We start from the raw sequence: 20,964 nt of genomic DNA on the forward strand, positions 1-20,964 counted from the left end.
AAGAATCGAGGAGTTGTGGAAGGGACTATGTAAAGACGGACTTACATGAGAGTATCTACAATGGGTGGAAGTATGGAGAGAAGAAAGGAAATGCAGGTGTTCTGCAAATGTCGCTTTAATTGGAGGAAGGCAGGTAAGCCATTTTGATGGGGGTCCTTTATATCACACAATTGTGATAAATTAACAGGGAGCTTTCAGTTTTGTGGATAGGAAACTAACCAGCAGTGAAGAAACCACTTCAGAACCGTTAGATGAACAAGGTCGAGGGCAGAGCTGAGGAAGACAGAATGAAGAAACTTAAGCCAGGAAAGTAGTGAAGGGAATAGAGTGGAAAAGACAGATGAAGAGTGAATTAATATGGCAGAAGGAATTGAATTCACTCTATCAGTTGTTCCAATGAGTTTGAAGAGGCTGAAACTTCCTGCCACCCCCTTTCCCTCCACCCCCGAAAGAAGAAAATAAAAGAAAAAAGACAAGTCAGTTTGGATTCTTGCATAGTTGTTCCACAGCTGATGAGAGAGGGGTGTTAAGATCCTAAATAAGTCAAGAGAAAGACAGGTATCCTATGATTTCACTCATAGATGGAATTTGAGAAACTCAACAGAGGAACATAGGGGGAAGGAAGAAAAAATAAGATAAAAACAGACAGGGAGGCAAACCGTAAAAGACTCTTAAATACAGAGAAGAACCTGAGGGTTGCTGGAGGGGAGGTGGGTGGGGGATGGGCTAGATGGGGGATGGGAATTAAGGAGGGCACTTGTTGGGATGAGCACTGGGTGTCATATGTAAATGATGAATCACTGGGTTCTATTCCTGAAACCAAGACTACACTGTATGTTAACTAACTCGAATTTAATTAAAGAAAAAAAAAGATCTCCAACTACGATTGTGAGTTGTCTGCTCCTCCCTTTAATCCTGCCAATTTATGCTCTGTATCGTTCATAACTCGGTGGTTACGCGCATTCATACTGATGAGTGTTATGACTTCCTAATGGATTGACATTTTTATCAACTTCAGAGGTCCCTTCTTCAGTCTCTGGTAACTCTCTTTGTCTTTCTGTTTTTTCATCATGATATTAAGTCCACTCCAGACTTCTGCTTGCGGTTCGCGTGGTGTATCTCTTACTGTCCATTTACTTTCAACCTACCTGTGCTTTTATTTTTATGGTGTGTCTTTGTAGACAAGGTAAATTGATGCTTGTGCATTTTCATTCATTCTGACAGTCTCTGTGGTGGCACCATTTAGTCCATTAATTTTTAAGTAATCATTGAATTGGTTTTGTTTAGATTATTATTATTTTATTATTTGTTCCCTTTCATTCCTTAGTTTGATGTCATTTTGCTTTCTTTCAGGTTATTTGAGTGTATTTTAGAATTCCCTTTCAATTTACCTATTGGATTTTTGGCTGTATGTCTTTGAACTACTGTGTGCTGACTGCTCTAGTGATTGTAGTGTATATTGTTAGCATTTCACAGTTTAGTTAGAGTTAGTATTGCAACACTTTATAATATGTGGAAGCATTGCAGTCATATATGTGCATTTACTGGCCTCATCCTTTATGCTGTCTTAGCATGTGTATTACACTTGTGTGTATATCAACTCTGTAATATTGTAATTTTTGCATCAAACAGTCCTATGTATTTTAAAGAAAGCAAGAGGAAGAAGAATCTTTTCTATTTACCCAGACTTTAAAAAAAAATTTCTGATGCTTTTTATTCTTCCTGAAGAGTCAAGTTTCCATCTAGTGCCATTTTGGCCCCAAGAATGTCCTTTAGCCTGGTGCATTGTTCTAGAGTGCATGTTTGCTGGCAATGAGTTTTCTGTGTGTGTGTGTGTGTGTGTGTGTGTGTGTGTGTGTGTGTGTGTTTAAGTGTCTTTATTTACTTTGAGAGAAAGAGAGTGCATGTGAGCGAGGGAGGGGCAGAGAGAGATTGGGAGAAAGAGAATCCCAAACAGGCAAGCTCCATGCTGTTGGCACAGAGCCCCACTTGGGGCTCGATCCCATGAACTGTGAGATCATGACCTAAACTGAAACCAAGAGTCAGATGCTTAACTGACTGAGCCACCCAGGCACCCTCTCTTAGTGTTTCTTTCTTTTTTTCTTTTCTATTTTTTAACTGAAGATGTCTTGGCTTTCATTCTTTTTTTTTTTTTTTTAATTTTTTTTTTCAACGTTTATTTATTTTTGGGACAGAGAGAGACAGAGCATGAACGGGCGAGGGGCAGAGAGAGAGGGAGACACAGAATCGGAAACAGGCTCCAGGCTCTGAGCCATCAGCCCAGAGCCTGACGCGGGGCTCGAACTCACGGACCACGAGATCGTGACCTGGCTGAAGTCGGGCGCTTAACCGACTGCGCCACCCAGGCGCCCCATCATTCTTTTTTTTTTTTAATTAAAAAATATTTATTTATTTTTGAGAGAGAGAGACAGAGTGCGAGCAGGGGAGGGGCAAAGAGGGAGGGAGACACGGAATCCAAAGCAGGCTCCAGACTCCAAGCTGTCAACACAGAGCTGGACGCAGGGCTTGAACTCACAAACTGTGAGATCATGACCTGAGCCTAAGTCGGATGCTTAACCGACTGAGCTGCCCAGGTGCCCCTTGGCTTTCATTCTTGAAGAATGTTTTTAATGAGTGTAGAATTCTTAGTTGACAGTTTTTTTCTTTCAGCACTTTGAGAGAGAAAGAGAGAGAGAGAGCACTCAGGGGAGGAGCAGAGAGAGGGAGAGAATCCCAAGCAGGCTCTGCATTATCAGCGCAGAACCTGATGTGGGGCCTAATCTCACAAACCGCAAGATCATGACAAGTTGAAACCAGGAGTCAGATGCTCAACTGACTGAGCCACCCAAGCACCCCTCTTTCAGCACTTTATATGTGTTTTTTGCTTTTGTCTTGTGGTCTCTACTTTTTTTTTCTTAAGTTTATTTATTTTGAGAGAGAGAGAGTGCAAACAAAGGAGGGACAGAGAGAGGGAGGGAGCATCCCAAGTGCACACACCATTTGTGCAGAGCTTGATGCGGGGCTCGAACCCATGAATGGTGAGGTTATTACCTGAGCCAGAGTCATACGCTTAACTGACCGAGCCACCCAGCTACCTCTGGTCTCTATACTTCTGATGAGACATTGCAGATTATTTGAATCCTTGTTCCCTGTATGTGATATGTTATTTTTCTCTGGTCGCTTTCAAGATTTCTGTTTCGCATTGGTTTTCAGCCATTTGATTATTAATGTGCCTAAAAATGATTTTCTTTGTACTTATGTTTATTGGGGTTTGCTGAGATTCTGGACTCTGTAAAAATATGTCTTTCACCAAATTCAGGAACATTTTAGCCATTATACTTTCAAATATTATTTCTGCCCCATTTGCTGTCATTTCTCCTCCTGAAACTCTAATTACATACGTGTGAAAACTTTTGTTATTATTCCATACTTCCCTGAGGCTTTTTTCATTTTTTTTAATGTTTATTTATTTTTGAGACAGAGAGAGACACAGCATGAGCAGGGAAGGGGCAGAGAGAGAGGGAGACACAGAATGTAAAGCAGGCTCCAGGCTCTGAGCTGTCAGCACAGAGCCCAACGCGGGGCTCGAACTCACGAACTGTGAGATCATGACCTGAGCCGAAGTCGGACACTTAACCAACTGAGCCACTCAGGCGCCCCCTTTTTTCATTTTTAAAATATCTGTTTCTCTCTGATCTTCAAATTAGATGATTTCTTTCTTTCTTTCTTTCTTTCTTTCTTTCTTTCTTTCTTTCTTTCTTTCCTTATTCATTCATTCATTCATTCATTTACATTTTAGAGTGAGTTGGGGGAGGGGGAGAAGTAGGGGGAGAGAGAATCTTAAGCAGGCTCCACACACAGTGCAAAGCCCAACTTGGGGCTCGATCCCACGACCCTGGGATCATGACCTGAGCTGAAGTCAAGATTCAGATGTTCAACCAACTGAGCCACCCAGGTGTCTCCAGATTTCTGTTGGTCTTATCTTTTATATTCACTTATTTTTTCCTCTGTCATCTTCCTTCTACATTCTGCATCTAGTCTAGTGAGCTTTTTACTTCAGACATTATCCTTTTTCAGTTCCAAAATGTTCCACCCGTTTGATTTTTATTATTTTCATTTCTCTGCCAATGAACACTTTTCAATCGTCTTATCATTGCAAGCATGTTTTCCTTTACTTCTTTGACCACGGGTAGAATGATTGCTTTGACATCCTTGTCTGCTAATTCCAACCTCTGGGTCCTTCCCCAGAGGGTTTCCACTTACTGGTTTTTTTTCTCTTGAGGAGGGGTCATAGTTTCCTTGGTCTTTTTATGTCAAGTATTTTGGATTGTGTCTGGGATATTGTGAATGTTGTGTTGTGCAGACTGTATTTTGTTACATTTCTCTGAAAAATGTTGATGATTTTATTCCAGCATACACTTAATCTGTGGGACTCAGATTGCAAACTCTATGTTTCTAGTAGCAGCTCAGATCTCAGCTGAGTTATTTTTATTTTAGCCAAATCAGTCCCATGCATGCATGGTTAGGGGCTCAACTGGAGATTTTGCAGAGTTTATATACAGAATTTGGGGCTCCCTCTCTCCCGTCCAGTATTCTGTCCTCATTTGCTGGTAGCTGTGGTTGCCCCAAGTTCTTTCTGATTCTTCAGGCCAAAAATCCTGAGGTTTTTTGTTGTGGTTTTATTTCCCCCGTAACATTTGCTTATTGTCAGACTTAAAAGCCCTGAAAACAGTAACTCACTCAGTGTCATTCTCATCTTTTTTATTTTTTTAAAATTTTATTTATTTTGAAAGAGAGATTGAGATCAAGCAGGGGGAGGCACAGAGAAGAGAAGGAGTCTCCTCCCTGTCAGCACAGAACCCAACGCAGGGCTCGAACTCACGAACCGTGAGATCATGACCTGAGCCAGAGTTGACTGTTTAACAGACTGAGCCACCCAGGCGGCCCTCATCTATTTTTTTAAACCATTTTAACCATTTTTTTTTAATTAAAAAAAAATTTTTTTTTTAGATTTATTTATTTTTGATAGAGAGAGACAGAGCACAAGCGGGGGAGGGGCAGAGAGAGAAGGAGACACAGAATCCAAAGCAAGCTCCAGGCTCTGAGCTGTCAGCACAGAGCCCGACGCAGGGCTCGAACTCACAAACTGCGAGATCATGACCTGAGCTGAAGTCGGACGCCTAACAGACTGAGCCACCCAGGCACCCCTTTAACCATTTTTAAGTGTACAGTTCCGTAATGTTAAGTAGATTCACAATGCTGTGCAAAAGATCTCCAGAACTTTTTCACTTTGCAGAACTTTATACTCCTGCAACTCCCAATTTCCTCCTCTCCCCAGTCCCTGGTCACCAGCATTTCACTTTCTGTTTCTATAAATTTGACTATTTTAGGTATGTCATATAAATAGAATCAAAAACATTTGTCTTTTTGTGAGCAGCTTATTTCATTTAGCATCATGCAATCAGGGTTGCTCGGTGCTGTGGCCCATGACAGGATAACTTTTCTTTTTAAGGCCTCATGATACTCCCTTGGACGTATATACCACTTTTTGTTTATTCATTCATTTACGGATGGACATTTGGATTGTTTCTACCTCTTAGCTGTTATGAATAATACTGCTATGAACATGAACATGCAAATAATTTTTATCATGTTAAGTATCAACTCCCTCTTGAATCTTCTTACTTTGGTTTGTTTTCCTATTTTTCCTTTTGTTCTGTTTGTTCGTTTGTTTTAAGTAGGCTCCACACCCAACGTGGGGCTTCAACTCATGACCTTGAGATCAAGAGTTGCATGCTCTACTGACTGAGCCAGCCAGACACCCCTGTTTTGTTTTGTTTTATCTTTTAAACTCAGAATTTATAGTCATTATCTGTTGGAGGGTTGGGTTTATTTTTTTTTTATTTAAAAAAAAAATTTTTTTTTAATGTTTATTTTTGAGACAGAGAGAGACAGAGCATGAACGGGGGAGGGTCAGAGAGAGTGAGACACAGAATCTGAAACAGGCTCCAGGCTCTGAGCTGTCAGCACAGAGCCGGATGCGGGGCTCGAACCCACGGACCGCGAGATCGTGACCTGAGCCAAAGTCAGCCGCCCAACAGACTAAGCCACCCAGGCGCCCCTTGGAGGGTTGGGTTTAAAAGGAGATCACTTGGCTATAATGGAATTGGGATTGACAGTGAAATTGGATTTTAATAAAGATTGACCCATATATTATATATAAGAGCATAATAAAACAATCATTCAAAGAAAAAATTGAAATAAAGGGATGAGCAGGCACATACAAACAACAAGAGAGCTGGAGTGGCATTAATATCAGATAAAGAGGAATTCAAGGCCAAAAGCTTTAACTAGGTGAAAAAGATATTATATAATGAAAAATGATAAAAATCTATGAAGAAAATATAGTAGTCATGTATCTTTATGGATCATGCTAAACAGCAGTCAAGCACATCAATCAAAAACTCCTAGAAATACAATGAAAACTTGTTAAAAATATCTTTCAATAAATATGTTGTACTTGTTACTTATCAGACACTATTTTAAGCATGCACACAACTATAATTAGAAACTTCATTTAATACATATGTATAGGATATACATCCACATGAATACCAGTATGTTAGATAGATATTAATAAAATATATTCTTCCCTTGTGCTTCCTAAAACAATTTCCATAGCTATCATACACCGGGTCACAAAGAAAACCTTTGTAAATTTCAAAAGGGGATGATTTTACAGACTACGTTCTTTTTTTTTTTTATGGCTTTTGGAAAGCCCTTTTTATTTTATTTATTTTTTAATTTTTTAAATATTTACTTTTGAGAGAGAGAGAGAGAGACAGAGCATGAGAGGGGTGAGGCAGAGAGAGAGGGAGACACAGAATCCAAAGCAGGCTCCAGGCTCTGAGCTGTCCATACAGAGCCCGACGCCGGGCTCGAACTCATGAACTGTGAGGTCATGACCTGAGCTGAAGTTGGACACTTAACCGACTGAGCCACCCAGGTGCCCCTTTACAGACTGCATTCTTATCCCAACTACAGAATCACAATCTGAAAGACAAATATTGTAAAAAATTAAGAAATAAACGTACAGTATACCATTTCAAATAACTCCGTATCCAAAAAATATTTAGCACTGATATTACAGATCATCAAGTAACAAGCAAGAGAGATTATTTCATACCCAAACCCCAATATAGAGCCAGATCTCTGTACAGAGTGAAATTGTTAACTTTAAACACTCTACAAAACCAGGGTAAAAGCTTAGTAAAATAAATATTCAATTTAAAAATTGACAACAGGAGGGGTGCCTGGGTGGCTTGGTCAGCTATGCATCTGACTTTTGATTTAGGCTCAGCTCATGATCTCAGTTTGTGAGATGGAGCCCTGAGTCGGGCTCTGCACCGACAGCACAGAACCTGCTTGGGATTCTCTCTCCCTCTCTCTGCCCCTCCCTTTCTCGTGTGTGTGTGTGTGTGTGTGTGTGCACCTTCTCTCTCTCTAAAAAAAAAAAGTAATGGGGCGCCTGGGTGGCGCAGTCGGTTAAGCGTCCGACTTCAGCCAGGTCACGATCTCACGGTCCGTGAGTTCGAGCCCCGCGTCAGGCTCTGGGCTGATGGCTCGGAGCCTGGAGCCTGTTTCCGATTCTGTGTCTCCCTCTCTCTCTGCCCCTCCCCCGTTCATGCTGTGTCTCTCTCTGTCCCAAAAATAAATAAACGTTGAAAAAAAAAATTAAAAAAAAAAAAGTAACAACAGGAAAATAAAATTAAAAAGTAGGCAGTATGAACCAATAAAAAGAAAAACCAGGGGCACCTGGATGGCTCAGTTGGTGATGATCTCATAGTGGGTTCGAGCCCTGTGTTGGGCTCTGTGCTGACAGCTCAGAGCCTGGAGCCTGCTTCAGATTCTGTGTCTCCCCCTCTCTGCCCCTCGCCTGCTCATGCTCTGTCTCTCTCTCTCTCAAAAATAAATAAACATTAAAAAAAAAAACAAAAAAAGAACAACCAAAATAAATACAAAAGAAGGAGAAAGTATGTGTCTGTGTGCCTATGGACATGTGTATAGGTACATATATATAATTTATATGTGATTTTAAGAAATGTAATTTGAATGTACATATATGTAATTTGACTATATATAATTTTAACAGAGAAATGAAATAGATAAAACCCCTCACCAGTTGACATATTACTCAGAATACTTTCCATTATACGTAGATCAATTCCTGTTATAAATACTGAGGGGAAAAGTCTAAAAATGTTAGCAAATGTATAATGCAAAGCAGAATTTATTCTATTAACATAATTAATTACACAGAACTGATTAATGGAGAAAGCCTATATGATTCCATAAGTACAAAGGAGAGATTTGATACAATTCTTCAAATATTCCTAGTTAAAATTAAAATGGATTAAAATATAAATAGAAACTAATTAACCACGATAAAAACCAATTATCAAAAGGCAACTGTGCCACAATGAATCATGAAATGTTGAAATCAGTTCTTTTACAATTAGAAGCAAAACAGACATGCCTGTCATCACTGTATTATTATTAAACTTTGTTTTAGAAACTGTATTTATTATAGTAATGTAAAAGAAAGAAAATGTCTTGTATATGTAGTATGTAAGAAATTTAAAAATTATCTTTATTTATTAAATATTTTTGATGTTTATTTATGTTTGAGAGAGAGAGAAAGAGAGAGAGAGAGGGACAGAGTGTGAGCGGGGGAGGGGCAGAGAGAGCCGGAGACACAGAATCGGAAGCAGGCTCCAGGGTGAGCTGTCAGCCCAGAACCCGACGCGGGGCTCCAACTCATGGAACTGCGAGATCATGACCTGAGCCGAAGTCGGATGCTCAGCTGACTGAGCCACCCAGGCGCCCCCAAAATTATCTTTATTTTTATATGATGCAACCGTACACCTGCAAATCTCAAGAAACTCCAATAAAATCTATTAAAATTAATATGAGTTTATTAAATTTCTGGATAAAAGAAAAACACTAAAAAATTAGGAGTTTTTTCGGGGCACCTGGGTGGCTCAGTCGGTTGAGCGTCTGACTTCAGCCCAGGTCATGATCTCGCAATCTGTGAGTTCGAGCCCCGCATTGGGCTCTGTGCTGACAGCTCTGAGCCTGGAGCTGCCTTCAGATTCTGTGCCTCCCTCTCTGTCCCTCCCCTGCTCACGTTCTGTCTCTCTCTCTGTCTCTCAAAACATTAAAAACATTAAACATTAAAAAAAATTAGTAGGAGTTTTCATTTATATCAACAATAATGGATAGGAAGTTACAGTGTAAAAATCAAATCTTCACAGTGGTGATAAAACTCTGTGAATGATTTAGGAATAAATTTATGAAGAAGCATACAGGGCTTCGTGTTATAAAGAACATAATTTTACTCTGAAGGACGCCCACAGCTACTAAAGTAATAGCCCTACAGTGTCTCTGGGTAGGATGACTTTACAAAAAGAACTGAAAAATTTCTAAACTAATAAATATGCAGTGCCCTTTTAAACAAAAGCTTATTTTTTAAAAATTTGACACTAGGAAAAATGACCTTAAAATTTATTGGAATAATAAATGTCTGAGAAGAGCCAAGAAAATTTTTACAAAGACTTTGTGTAGCACCTTGCCTTTCTGAATCTTAAAAGCTACACTGATAAAAGCAGTATATTGGCATGGGAACTGATAAATACATTCAGGGATATGCCTATATATTCATGTATAGAATTGTGTATTAGCAGATCCAAATATATACATAAAACTTAACAAATGACAAAAACATCTTAGTTAAATGGGAAAATGATGGTATATAAATAATGCAGACATATTTTGCTGTTTTTCTGGATGAAAACAGAGCCCTAATTTACATTATATACAAAATTAAATTCTAGATGGATTAGGCCTCCAAATGTTAATAACTCATGTAAAATAATAGTGCTGCATTTCAGAGAATAAAAATTAGATAAATTTATTTTTTTATAAAAGGCTAAGAATTAAAAAACCCCAAACTTGTAAAACTTTATAGACTAAAAATAAAAGTTGTAACCTGACAAAGAGCTAATATTTCTATTATCTAAAGAACCTCTAGAAATTGACAAGACAAACAACTCAAGTAAAAAGGAGCAAAACATGAAGGCAAGTATCTGAACAGGAAAAGTAAGTGGCTAAAACTTGTGAAAAATATGCTTTTCTCTTCTAGTAATTAGGAAACTGTAAATGAAAACAAAAATGAAATTCCATTTTCTCCCTAACACTTTGGCAGAGATCAAAAACAGAGATCATCTTCATTGGCCTTCATGGCCTCTGTCTTCATGATAAAGGAAAAGAGGACATTCATATATTTACTATGGAATATGAATTGCTACAATTTCTTATTTTGGAAATAAATCTAAAAAAAAACCCCACTGTTCAGCTTAGTATAGTGTTGTTTGTAGAAGCACAAATATATGTAAACATTTTGAACAACCATCATCTGGGAAATATTTGGATAAATTACATATGTAATATGCAGCAGATGCTAAAAATACGAAGTTAGAACCATCTGAATTAACCTGGACAAGTGTCCATGATATATTAAAATAAACAATCAAGTTATACCCTGTGTTCCCATGTCTGTTTTATTTATTTATTTTTTTTTAATTTTTTTTTCAACGTTTTTATTTATTTTTGGGACAGAGAGAGACAGAGCATGAACGGGGGAGGGGCAGAGAGAGAGGGAGACACAGAATCGGAAACAGGCTCCAGGCTCTGAGCCGTCAGCTCAGAGCCTGACGCGGGGCTCGAACTCCCAGACCGCGAGATCGTGACCTGGCTGAAGTCGGACGCTTAACCGACTGCGCCACCCAGGCGCCCCCCCCATGTCTGTTTTAAAAAACACAAAAATAAAAATAGCAACCAACCAAAAAAAAAATAGCCTCTAGATATGTATTAGGATAGATTTAGGTATGTATCACAGTTTAGTATTGATTATCATAGGAACATGTTACTGGAGGGTGTGTCTATGGTTTAAGTGCCTCTGTAATGAAAGTAACTGATTTCTCCCCCAATTTTATTGAGATATAATTTACATGGAACATCGTATTGGTTTCAGGTGTACAACGTAAGGATCTGATGTGTGTGTATGTTGTGAAATGATTACTTCAATAAGTTTAGTTGACATCCACTACCTCACACAGTTATACAATTTTTTTATTGTGATGAGAAAAATAACTTTTAGAAGACAGGCAACTGTGGATAAGTTCAAAGAACATAAATTAGTACGTGTAGACCTAGCTCCACCCCGAACTTGCAATGTAACGCTTTCTGCCTTGACTTTCTTTCTCTAGAGTGTGAATGGTAATGACCATGCTCCTTATCAGGCTACAGTGTTGTAACGATAAAATGAGGGCTGAAGACAAACGTAATTTGAATAGTTAAAAGGTGTTAAAATGCAAGCTATTATCCTCAGGAAAATTCTCAGTCTCAATTTATATGACACAGGTGACGAAATCATCCGAGGAAGCATCTTCCCTTCCCAACGGTGATGTCGTGGGAGAGGTGCAGAGCGCCACAGAGGTAAGAGTTGGGGTCTCGAACCATCTTCCCTCAGACCAGCTTGCTCAGAATGTCTACATAGTTCTCATTTTTCTGTCATTCTCCTCTACATAGATAGAATATCTATTTATCTATGTATCTATCCGTTATCATCATCCATCATCCATCCATCCATCCATCCATTTACTCATTTTCTGTCTCTATCTACCTATCTATCTATCATCTATTTACCCTCTATCATCTTTTTTACTCTCTAAAATTATAAAGCCTGCCTCTACTCAAGCAACAGAAAACAACTCTACCTAAACATTGAATCCTTTGGAGTTCTCTTCATAAGCCTTAAATGGGTGGATTAATAGCTCCTCGTTAGTGGATCTGTTACTCTACCAGGCATATGAATCAGGTCTATTGACTTAGAACAGCAGGTGCAGTGAGCAATATTGGGGGTTGCGGACCCTAAATTGTAGTAGCCAGGTGACCTGATAAATAGGAAGTCTGTGTTTGCTTTGTTTATATACTGTGTTTACTTATTATCCAAATAAGAAAACCAAAGCATGTGTGGCTTGGTTTTCCCTTGAAAGCTTATCTAAGGTTAGTGATACCATGGGTTTGTTTTATGACCAGGCAACAGAGAAGGCTGAAGAAAGTGGAGAAAATGAGGCAGAAAAAGAGGACAATGAGGATTCGGGCAACCTCGCTGAGTCTCCAGAGAAGAATGTGAGTGTTTGTCTTTTTTTTTTTTTCCACCATCATTTCACTGGATTCGGTTCATCAGGCTTTTTCTGAGCTCCTCCCGGGTGCCAGGAATCTTTCTGGGCACACAAAAGTGAGCACGGAAGCCCAGAGCTGAGGGTTTAGCCAGGGAGGAAGCAGGAGGAAGTGCTAATGACTGTGGTCAAGGCAGAGGGCTAAAAGGAGTGGGGGAGGGACCCTGAACCCAGGCCTGGAGGGACAGGCTAGACAAGGCTTCAGTTATCTTAGTTGTGATGTTAGGGTTGGGTTAGGTTCAAGTTCTCTGTAGAACAAGGGACCTTATTCCTTGGTCATGAGTAATGACGGATTCCCAGCAAACACCCACCAACAGCACTGCCTACTAGGGACACAGAGGTAAGGGAGTGGGGGCATTTTGTGGGAAGCCAACAGGAGCTGAGGATAGAGAAGGGGCCTTGGGGAGGGAAGGCCACCCAGTTCTGATGCAGTCATGGGAATGTGACCTGCTTCAAGGCCTGTGATCTAATTCTAAAGGGGGTCCCAGTCAGGGTGTCACAGAATAAGGGGCGGGGCAGGGGGGTGTATGGGAGGGAAGGGGAGACTGTGGTTCTAGAATGGCCAAGCAGAGATAAAGGGGGATCAGATGGGCTACTTAGTCAAGGAATTCTGAAAATGTACCTGGGAACCCAGGTAAGGGGAGACCCCGGTGCATGGGGAGCTGACTGGGGGGGTTGCTGGCCTCCTTCTAGAGTCTCAGTGGTGTAAACGCATTGGGCCGCTTGTAACAAAAACTGTTGACTGAGTACTGATGGTTTGCATTTTTACCTACTTACTGATTCTGGGAAAGGTGTTGGACTCCCATTCCCGGCAGATGGAATGTGGTTAGGAAGGACACTAGGGAAGCAGGCTATGGAAGACTGGGTTGGGGGGGGGGACATCAATTTGTTGTTATCTTAAGGGATTTAAATTTGGGAGGGGCCGGGGCAGTAAATTCCTCATATTAAAGATTGCTATTTCAAAGTGTTGATTACTTAAGACTCTTTGAAGTCTTTTGTTTGGAAGAAAGATAAAACCTTTAATCCTGACCTAGAAGTTAGATGGGGTTTGACAGCAGCCTATATAATTCAGAAATAATAAATGTTAAGTTATATATAGTGACCATTTCATTACCTTGAAATTTGAAAATCCATGTTTTTATAATTCGGGCTTTACAGGAATTGCCTAATGCACTCCTACAGTATTATTGATGTACACTTGGAAATTCAGTTTGCTTCTTGTAAGACAGACAAAGAGAAGACACTTTATACCGTAATCCCTTTCTCCTGGGGACCTAGAGGAAGGTAGCATTTTCATAACCAGACCCTGGTTTCTACAGCAAGGATGGGTCTGCTTTATTTTTTTTTTTTTAATTACAAAAAAAAATTTTTTTAATGTTTATTTATGTTTGAGAGACAGAGAGAGACAGAGTGTGAGCAGGTGAGGGAGACACAGAATCTGAAGCTCCAAGGCTCCAGGCTCCAGGCTGTCAGCACAGAGCCTGACGTGGGGCTTGAACTCACGAACTGTGAGATCATGACCTGAGTGAAGTCGGATGTTTAACCAATGGAGCCACCCAGGCGCCCCAAGGATGGGTCTGCTTTAGCTTCCCAGCTACTATTTAGTGAGGTACTAAGCCATCTGGCCTGGGAGTTCTCTTTATTACTTTTTTTGTTTTTTTTTTTTTTTTAATTGTGAGCCCTTGACAAAGTAAATTGCAATCTTGTGAATCCTGACAGGAATTTAAAAAAATCATTTCTGTCATTTTTGCCTGTGCTATGATGAAGAAAACACTAAGTAAAAAACATTTTAATTTTAGATGATTGTATTAGTCACGTTAATTATCAAACTCACTTTTCAACTCTTTAATAACATTTAGTCTACATAAGGACAGATTCTGACATTTTCCCATTTGACAAGTGATCCATGCTGTGTGACTCATTTTAATTCAGTTAAATAAAAAAAAAAAAGAACCCATGATTTGTCAGTAAGCATTACAAATGACACAATAACGTAATTAGCTCTGGGACTGAATATATAAGAAAGTGGATTGAAATTAAAATTTTTTCTAATGTTTTATATATTTTTGAGAGAAACAGAGCATGAGCGGGGGAGGGGCAGAGAGAGAGGGAGACACAGAATCCAAAGCAGGCTCCAGGCTCTGACCTGTCAGCACAGAGCCCGATGCGGGGCTCGAACTCACAGACCGAAAGATCGTGACCTGAGCCGAAGTCTGATGCTTAACTGACTGAGCCACCCAGGTGCCCCTGGATTGAAATTTAAAAAGGAGAAAAAACTATCTGATACTTAGAATGCCTGTATTTTGTACTTAAAGAACCTCCCATCTGTTTTAGGGGTTTTGGGGTTTATTTTTAAAGGTTAAGCTGGGAAGGCCATCCAGGCTGTTTGACATAACATCTTTTTGCCTGAAGTGCACTCAGGCTTGGATAAACTAATTTGTAACAAACAGAAAAGCCAATTAGATTGTTGTGTTTTACCCTTTAAACATTGATTTTCAAAGTACTAGACATATTCTAGTAGGTTCTTTTTTTTTTTCAATATATGAAATTTATTGTCAAGTTTTTTTTCAATATATGAATCTAGTAGGTTGTTTTAGATATTACAGCTCAGAAAAAGCCAATGCTTTTTTAACTTTTTTTTTTTTAATGTTTATTTATTTTGAGAGAGAGAGAGAGAGAGAGAGAGCGTACCTTCAGAAGCAGGGGAGGAGCAGAGAGAGAGGGAGAGGGAATCCCAAGCAGGCTGCACGCTCAGTGCAGAGCCCGACAGAGGGGGCTCGATCTCACAACCCTAAGGATCATGACCTGAGCCGGAATGAAGAGTCGGACGCTTAACCCACTGAGCCACCCAGGCGCCCCCAGTGCTTGTTTAGATAAAACTCTGGCTCTGTTGAAAACCATCTGGAACGCTGGCAGGAACTTCAGCTGGGGTGAGGGGCTTTGCAGGGACTTAGGTCACCCCTGAGTCACAGTGGCACGGGGAGAGGGCTCTGGTCCTTTGTGGTGGTCGCGCTGACCCATGGCTTCCCTGCTGTCCGTTGCAGCTACTGAGTGCTGGCCCCTCGGCTGGGTCGGGCCCTCTGCCCCGGCTGGACGCGGGCGGACATGCCTCTGACGCAGGATGGCTGCTGTCCTGGGCGCAGAGTGTCCCTCCTCTTGTCCCTCTGTCTTCAGCCTGCCTGCTTCTGTCAACCCCACTCTGAACCCAAGCTCCAAGCCCCCCTTTTTTAGGGATCACCTCTGTTAGCCCAGGGTTTTGAAAAGCAAGGCCTAGAATTTCTCCCCTGGGATCCCAGAGCCACAGCCAGTCTGGGGCTGTCTCCTTGGAATGTGGGAGGGGCAGACTCGACTGCCTGTCCCCAGTTTTGTGTGGTGGGGAGAACCCAACGGTAATTCATACCCTGGCATTCAGCCACACTATTTAGACCAAAGAATGCACACATATTTTCACCTTTTATTCTGAAATAATTACAGACTTAACCGGGACCTCGTTCAGTGTCCTACCTGGCTTTGCCCCCTGGTGATGTCACACATAGCCACGGTACAATAGCGACACCAGGAACACGGTGTTGGCGCCTCTCTGTGAAGCAGACTACAGACCTTATTTGGTGTGCACCACTATTTCAAACCTTTCATTTGTGCGTTAAATGCCACTCATCTGTGTGCCACGAGCAGCTTTCAAGCGTGTGACGTCAGCAACTGGCAGTGGTAAACCGAGTGACAGGCCAGTTGAGGAAGTGTCTGAGGCGTGGGTTTGCTCACCTGATCTCAACTGTTGCACATGCTCACTGGGCACATACTCGTAAACACCCAAATGACGCCATTTTGTTTTGTTTTGTTTTATTTTATTTTTAAATTTTTTTTTTTTTTGAGAAAGCACAGGGAAGGGACAGAGGGAAAGGGAGAGGGGAACAGAGGATCCAAAGTGGGCTCTGTGCTGACAGCAGTGAGCCCGATGTGGGGCTCGAACCCACAAACTGCAAGATCATGACTGGAGCTGAAGTCAGAGGCTCAGCTAACTCGGCCACCCGGGCGCCCCTCAAATGATGCCATTTTAATGGGGAGGAATATTTATCTAAGAATATCACTCTTGATTTAAAAAAAATCAGAAATGGGGCACCTGCGTGGCTCAGTCGGTTGAGCGTTCAAACTAGGCTCAGGTCATGATCTCATGGTTAGTGCTGACAGCTCAGAGCCTGGAGCCTGCTTCGGGTTCTGTCTCCCTCTCTCTCTGCCCCTCCTCTGCTCACACTCTGTCTCTGTCTCTGTCTCTGTCTCTGTCTCTGTCTCTCTCAAAAATAAACATAAAAAAATTAAAAAAAAATCAGAAATGGAGACAGAAACCATTACCTCCTTTAATGAGATGGACCTCCCCTGACCGCCAACCCAAGAGTCCGGGCTCTTAAGCTCCAGATGCCAAGATGGGTGTTACCTACGTGCCGACAGGCTGGGGGGCATTTGGGAGGCAGTGAACACTGGAAACACCATTCATTTATGCCTAAGAAGATCTCACCTGCTGCTTCAGACCCCCGGTGGAGAGGGGACTTTGTGGTCCCCTTCCCTTGCGACCCGGGAGGGACGAGGGGCTATGGAGGGGAGGGGAGGCTTGTGAATGGTACCTGAGGAGGAAGGGGGGAAAGCCTGAGGGCACACTATGAAGTGGGGGCTGCGGCCCCGACGCATCGTGAGAACTTTATGGGAGCCTGGAAATGTTCACCTTGGCCTTTGGTTTCCCTTGAGGTAAAATTATTTTAAGTTGTGTTCTTTGCCAACTCAGCGGTCCTCTCCCAAACCTCGTAAGACCTTAGCTTGACTGGCTACGTGATTATGGCTTGTAAAGCCCTCCCAGCTTCCTCCAGAACCGGCCCTGAGGAAAGTTGCTTTCGTGAAGGGCGGACATTGGTTTAGGTCCGTGAGGAGCTGGGGAATCTCAGGCTGGGTCCCTGTCGTGCCTGAAGATCGAGAGAACTCTGCCCTTGTCCCTGAGATTTCCAGCCGCTCTGAGGCCCCCTGCCCACCTCAGGTCACCCTGGGCTGGCCCTCGGGCTTCCTTCCACACCAGCCACCTGCCCTGACTGGCCACTGCCTGACACTCACCACGGCCGACACCTGTCCTTGGTCCTGGCTACTTGCTGCCTCTGCAGCCCGCCTCGCTGGCCAAGTCCTGGCAAAAATAGCTGCTGGTGAAGGTTCTAAGGCTCCCCACTTCGGAGGCTTCCCCTCACTAGCTTTCTTACAGGAACAGCAAGGGACAGTGATTTCAAGTTGTCGCTTCGTCGGGTGAATGGTGCATAGCCTGTCCTATGATTTGCAAGAGCTTAGCTCAGTTGACCGTGCGATTACAATGATCTTAAAAAACCCTTTTTGCCAGTGTAATTATTTGCCAGTAGTAAACGTCTGTTCAAGCATTGTATATAGATGACTTTTTTTTTTTTTTTTAACGTTTATTTATTTTTGAGACAGGGAGAGACAGAACATGAACGGGGGAGGGTCAGAGAGAGGGAGACACAGAATCTGAAACAGGCTCCGGGCTCTGAGCTGTCAGCACAGAGCCCCATGCGGGGCTTGAACTCACGGACCGCGAGATCATGACCTGAGCTGAAGTCGGCCGCTTAACCGACTGAGCCACCCAGGCGTCCCGTATATAGATGACTTTCAATATCTGCCTAATTCTCATCTTTTGTAATTCTGTGAACTAAGGATGGAAGTGTAAGTTCTATTTAAATGTTACATCCTCATTAGTTGATGAACGTCTGACTCTTGACCTCGGCTCAGGTCATGATCTCATGGTTCGTGAGATCGAGCCCTGCGTTGGGCTCTATGCTGGCAGCATGGAGCCTCCTTGGGATTCTCTCTCCCTCTCTCTCTGCCCTTCCCCTGCTTGTGCTCTCTCTCTCTCTCTCAAAATAAATAAACTTCAAAAGGAAATCATAGATCCCCCGCCCCTCCAGGGGATTCGAGGCAGAACTAGCAAATATAAATTCACCCACTCAACATTTTATCGACAGATTGAATACTGCCACATGCCAGGCAGAATCCTGGGGACTGGGGACAGAGCAATGAAAATGACAAAGTCCCTGTTCCCACAGAGCTTATGTTCCACTAGAACCAGTGATGGTAACAGCTGGGGTTCTTCAAAGCATACTTGAGTTTTTTGCATCTAAGTATTTCTGTAAATTCTCTGGGCAATTGCTTAACCCATTTAATGTCTCTTTCAAGAAATTCAGGTCAATTCAGATATCGATAGAGAGTCCTAGGTCCCTCGGTAACTGCTCCTAGCTGACCTGTAAAAGTTGAGACAGGTACTTAATTCCCGTGGGACCCCCTCCAGTCCCCCAGCCTCACTCTAAGGGTACCCTCATTTTTCACAGTGCACATCTTGTTAATGTGTTTGTTTTGGCTGAATACAGTTCATGTAAAGAATTGAATTTAGAAAAAGGTGAAACTCTGTGTAGCTGATAATTCAGTGTTGCATATTTTTATTTGATCTCACGTGGATATGAAGAGAATCCAGTTACTAGCAGAGTATACGTTCACGGATCTGGTCACTTAGCACGTTTCACTGAGCTCTACACCTCGGTTCCAGACAGCGGCTGGATCCTGGAGATCCAAAAATGAGTAAAGATGCAGGTCGTGCCTCAAGAAGAATGCAGACCAGTCTGAGAGAAAAGTGACAGTCGCGGGAGCAGACAAGGGGGTCCCGTAACTCAGCCTTATGGGTCAGGAAGGTCATTTTAAGTAGCATCCTGGAGGGTGTGGCCAATGTGAGAAAGTTGCGTGTGGTCCATAAGGTTGAAATAAAGGTGGGGAGGGACGAGGGGGGAGTGGGGGAAGCAGGGTCTGGATTGTGATGGCCTTGCAGCCATTCTCAGAATAATGGTTGGAAGTTCCATGAAAAGATGGACGTGATCAACGTGAGGAAAGCATGGCAGGATGTTGCATTTTATTTTTCATTATTATCATTTTTAATGTTTATTTATGTTTGAGAGAAACAGAGAGACAGAGCATGAGAGGGAGAGGGGCAGAGAGAGGGAGGGAGACACAGAATCCCAAGCAGGCTCCGGGCTCTGAGCTGTCAGCACAGAGCCCGATGCGGGGCTCGAACCCACGAACCGTGAGATCACGACCTGAGCCGAAGTCTGATGATTAACTGACTGAGCCCCCCCAGGCGCATCAAGGTGTGGTCTTTTAGAACAACATCCCTGGCCACAGTGTGGAGAGCAGGTCGGTGATAAGGAAGACCAGAGGCGCCGTGACCCGGGTGAGAGAAGATGGGGGTCGTGGCAGACGGGGGACAGGCCTGGGCATAACTGGGCGATACTAGAGAGGTACAGTCAGCACGTTGCTGAGGAACCAACACCCGAATTCTGCACCGAGTGTGGGTCTCTCTTTTCTTGGACATTATTTTAGTGCGAAGACTTGGTGTGTCGCCAGTGGTGTTTAATGTGAGGGTGAGTTTGGAGACTCCCAGTATTGGGAAAATCTCTGAGGCTGACTCAGCCTGGCCAGCTCGAGCAGCCTTTCAGGTTCTGTGTTTTCTCTGCCAACCTCAGGAATCTGAGAGTATTATTCCAGAACTGACCAAGAACATGGAGCTGGACCGAGGGATGTGGCCGTGTGATGGGCCCTCATCACCCGCTTGTATGATTTTGCTTTTTCTGTTACTGGTCTTGAGACATAGCATGTGGAGTGGGAAGGGCATTGAATCAGGGACCAGGAGCCTCGAAGTCCATCCTGACTGTGGTGCTTACTTGTCCTCTAATCTTTGGCAAATTACTTAACTCTGTGGCCTCAGTGTCCTCACCTGTCCAAAGGAGGGATTGAGTGTGAGGCTTTGGGAATACAGATTGCTTTCATGTCCCCAGTCCAAGATTCTGTGAGCTCACTGCCTGAGTTGTAAGGCATTAGGAACTTTTAGGCACTGTTCCCTTCGGTTAATTAAAGTAATTGTAGTACACTGGCCTCACAAAGGCTTCTCATAGGGCCATTTTGGAAAAGGGATGGAAAAACTCTTCCTTCTTTGCCCTTTGAGGAGATACAGCCTGGTCCTACAGCTTTAGGGACGTAGAAATTCCAGTGGGCAGAGTAGACACCTGTGTGAACTTGGCATGGCCTCACCCTCTCTTACCTTGTAAATTTCTCTCTTTAACCAGAAATCAGTGTTTAACTACTAAATGGCTCAGCAATGTTAGCATTTTGTTTTGATGGAAGAAAAGCTTTTGATGACCTACCTTTATTTGCCGTTTCAAAGCTGAAGTAAAGGCATACTTATAGGCACGTAAAGTCAGAAAAGACATAATTTTGTTCAGATTTTCTAATTGCTTACGTGTATGGTCTGAATTTTCCTGGGTAGTGATAGAGATCTGCAATATTCTTTGAATACAGACAAAAATTAATTATATAATTAGGCACTATTAAAATTTTTTTAAATGTTTATTTATTTTTGAGACAGAGAGAGAGAGCGTGAATGGGGGAGAGGCACAGAGAGAGGGAGACACAGAATCCGAAGTAGGGTCCAGCCTCTGAACTGTCAGCACAGAGCCCCACGTGGGGCCGCAACCCACGAACTGTGAGATCATGACCTAAGCTGAAGTCAGACACCCAACCGACTAAGCTACCCAGGTGCCGCTAGGCAGTATTACTAATTAATTATATCTTTTCA

At 42.4% G+C, this 20,964-nt stretch overlaps 1 protein-coding gene across 2 annotated transcripts in view; it reads left to right on the top strand.

The window, feature by feature from the left end:
• SH3BGR (SH3 domain binding glutamate rich protein) overlaps nt 1–20,964 on the top strand; it is a 60,098-nt gene that overhangs the window by 31,751 nt on the left and 7,383 nt on the right. For both annotated transcript variants that reach the window (XM_047099850.1, XM_047099851.1), the window contains 2 exons: nt 11,482–11,556; nt 12,160–12,252. In XM_047099850.1, coding sequence (XP_046955806.1) covers nt 11,482–11,556; nt 12,160–12,252 — 168 coding nt within the window. The remainder of the gene's footprint in view (nt 1–11,481; nt 11,557–12,159; nt 12,253–20,964) is intronic.

The sequence above is a fragment of the Lynx rufus genome, unplaced genomic scaffold (genome assembly GCF_022079265.1).
Source record: "Lynx rufus isolate CCGP_SWC_20201006 ecotype Redwood Valley unplaced genomic scaffold, mLynRuf1.p SCAF_5, whole genome shotgun sequence".
NCBI classification, from domain to species: Eukaryota; Metazoa; Chordata; class Mammalia; order Carnivora; family Felidae; genus Lynx; species Lynx rufus.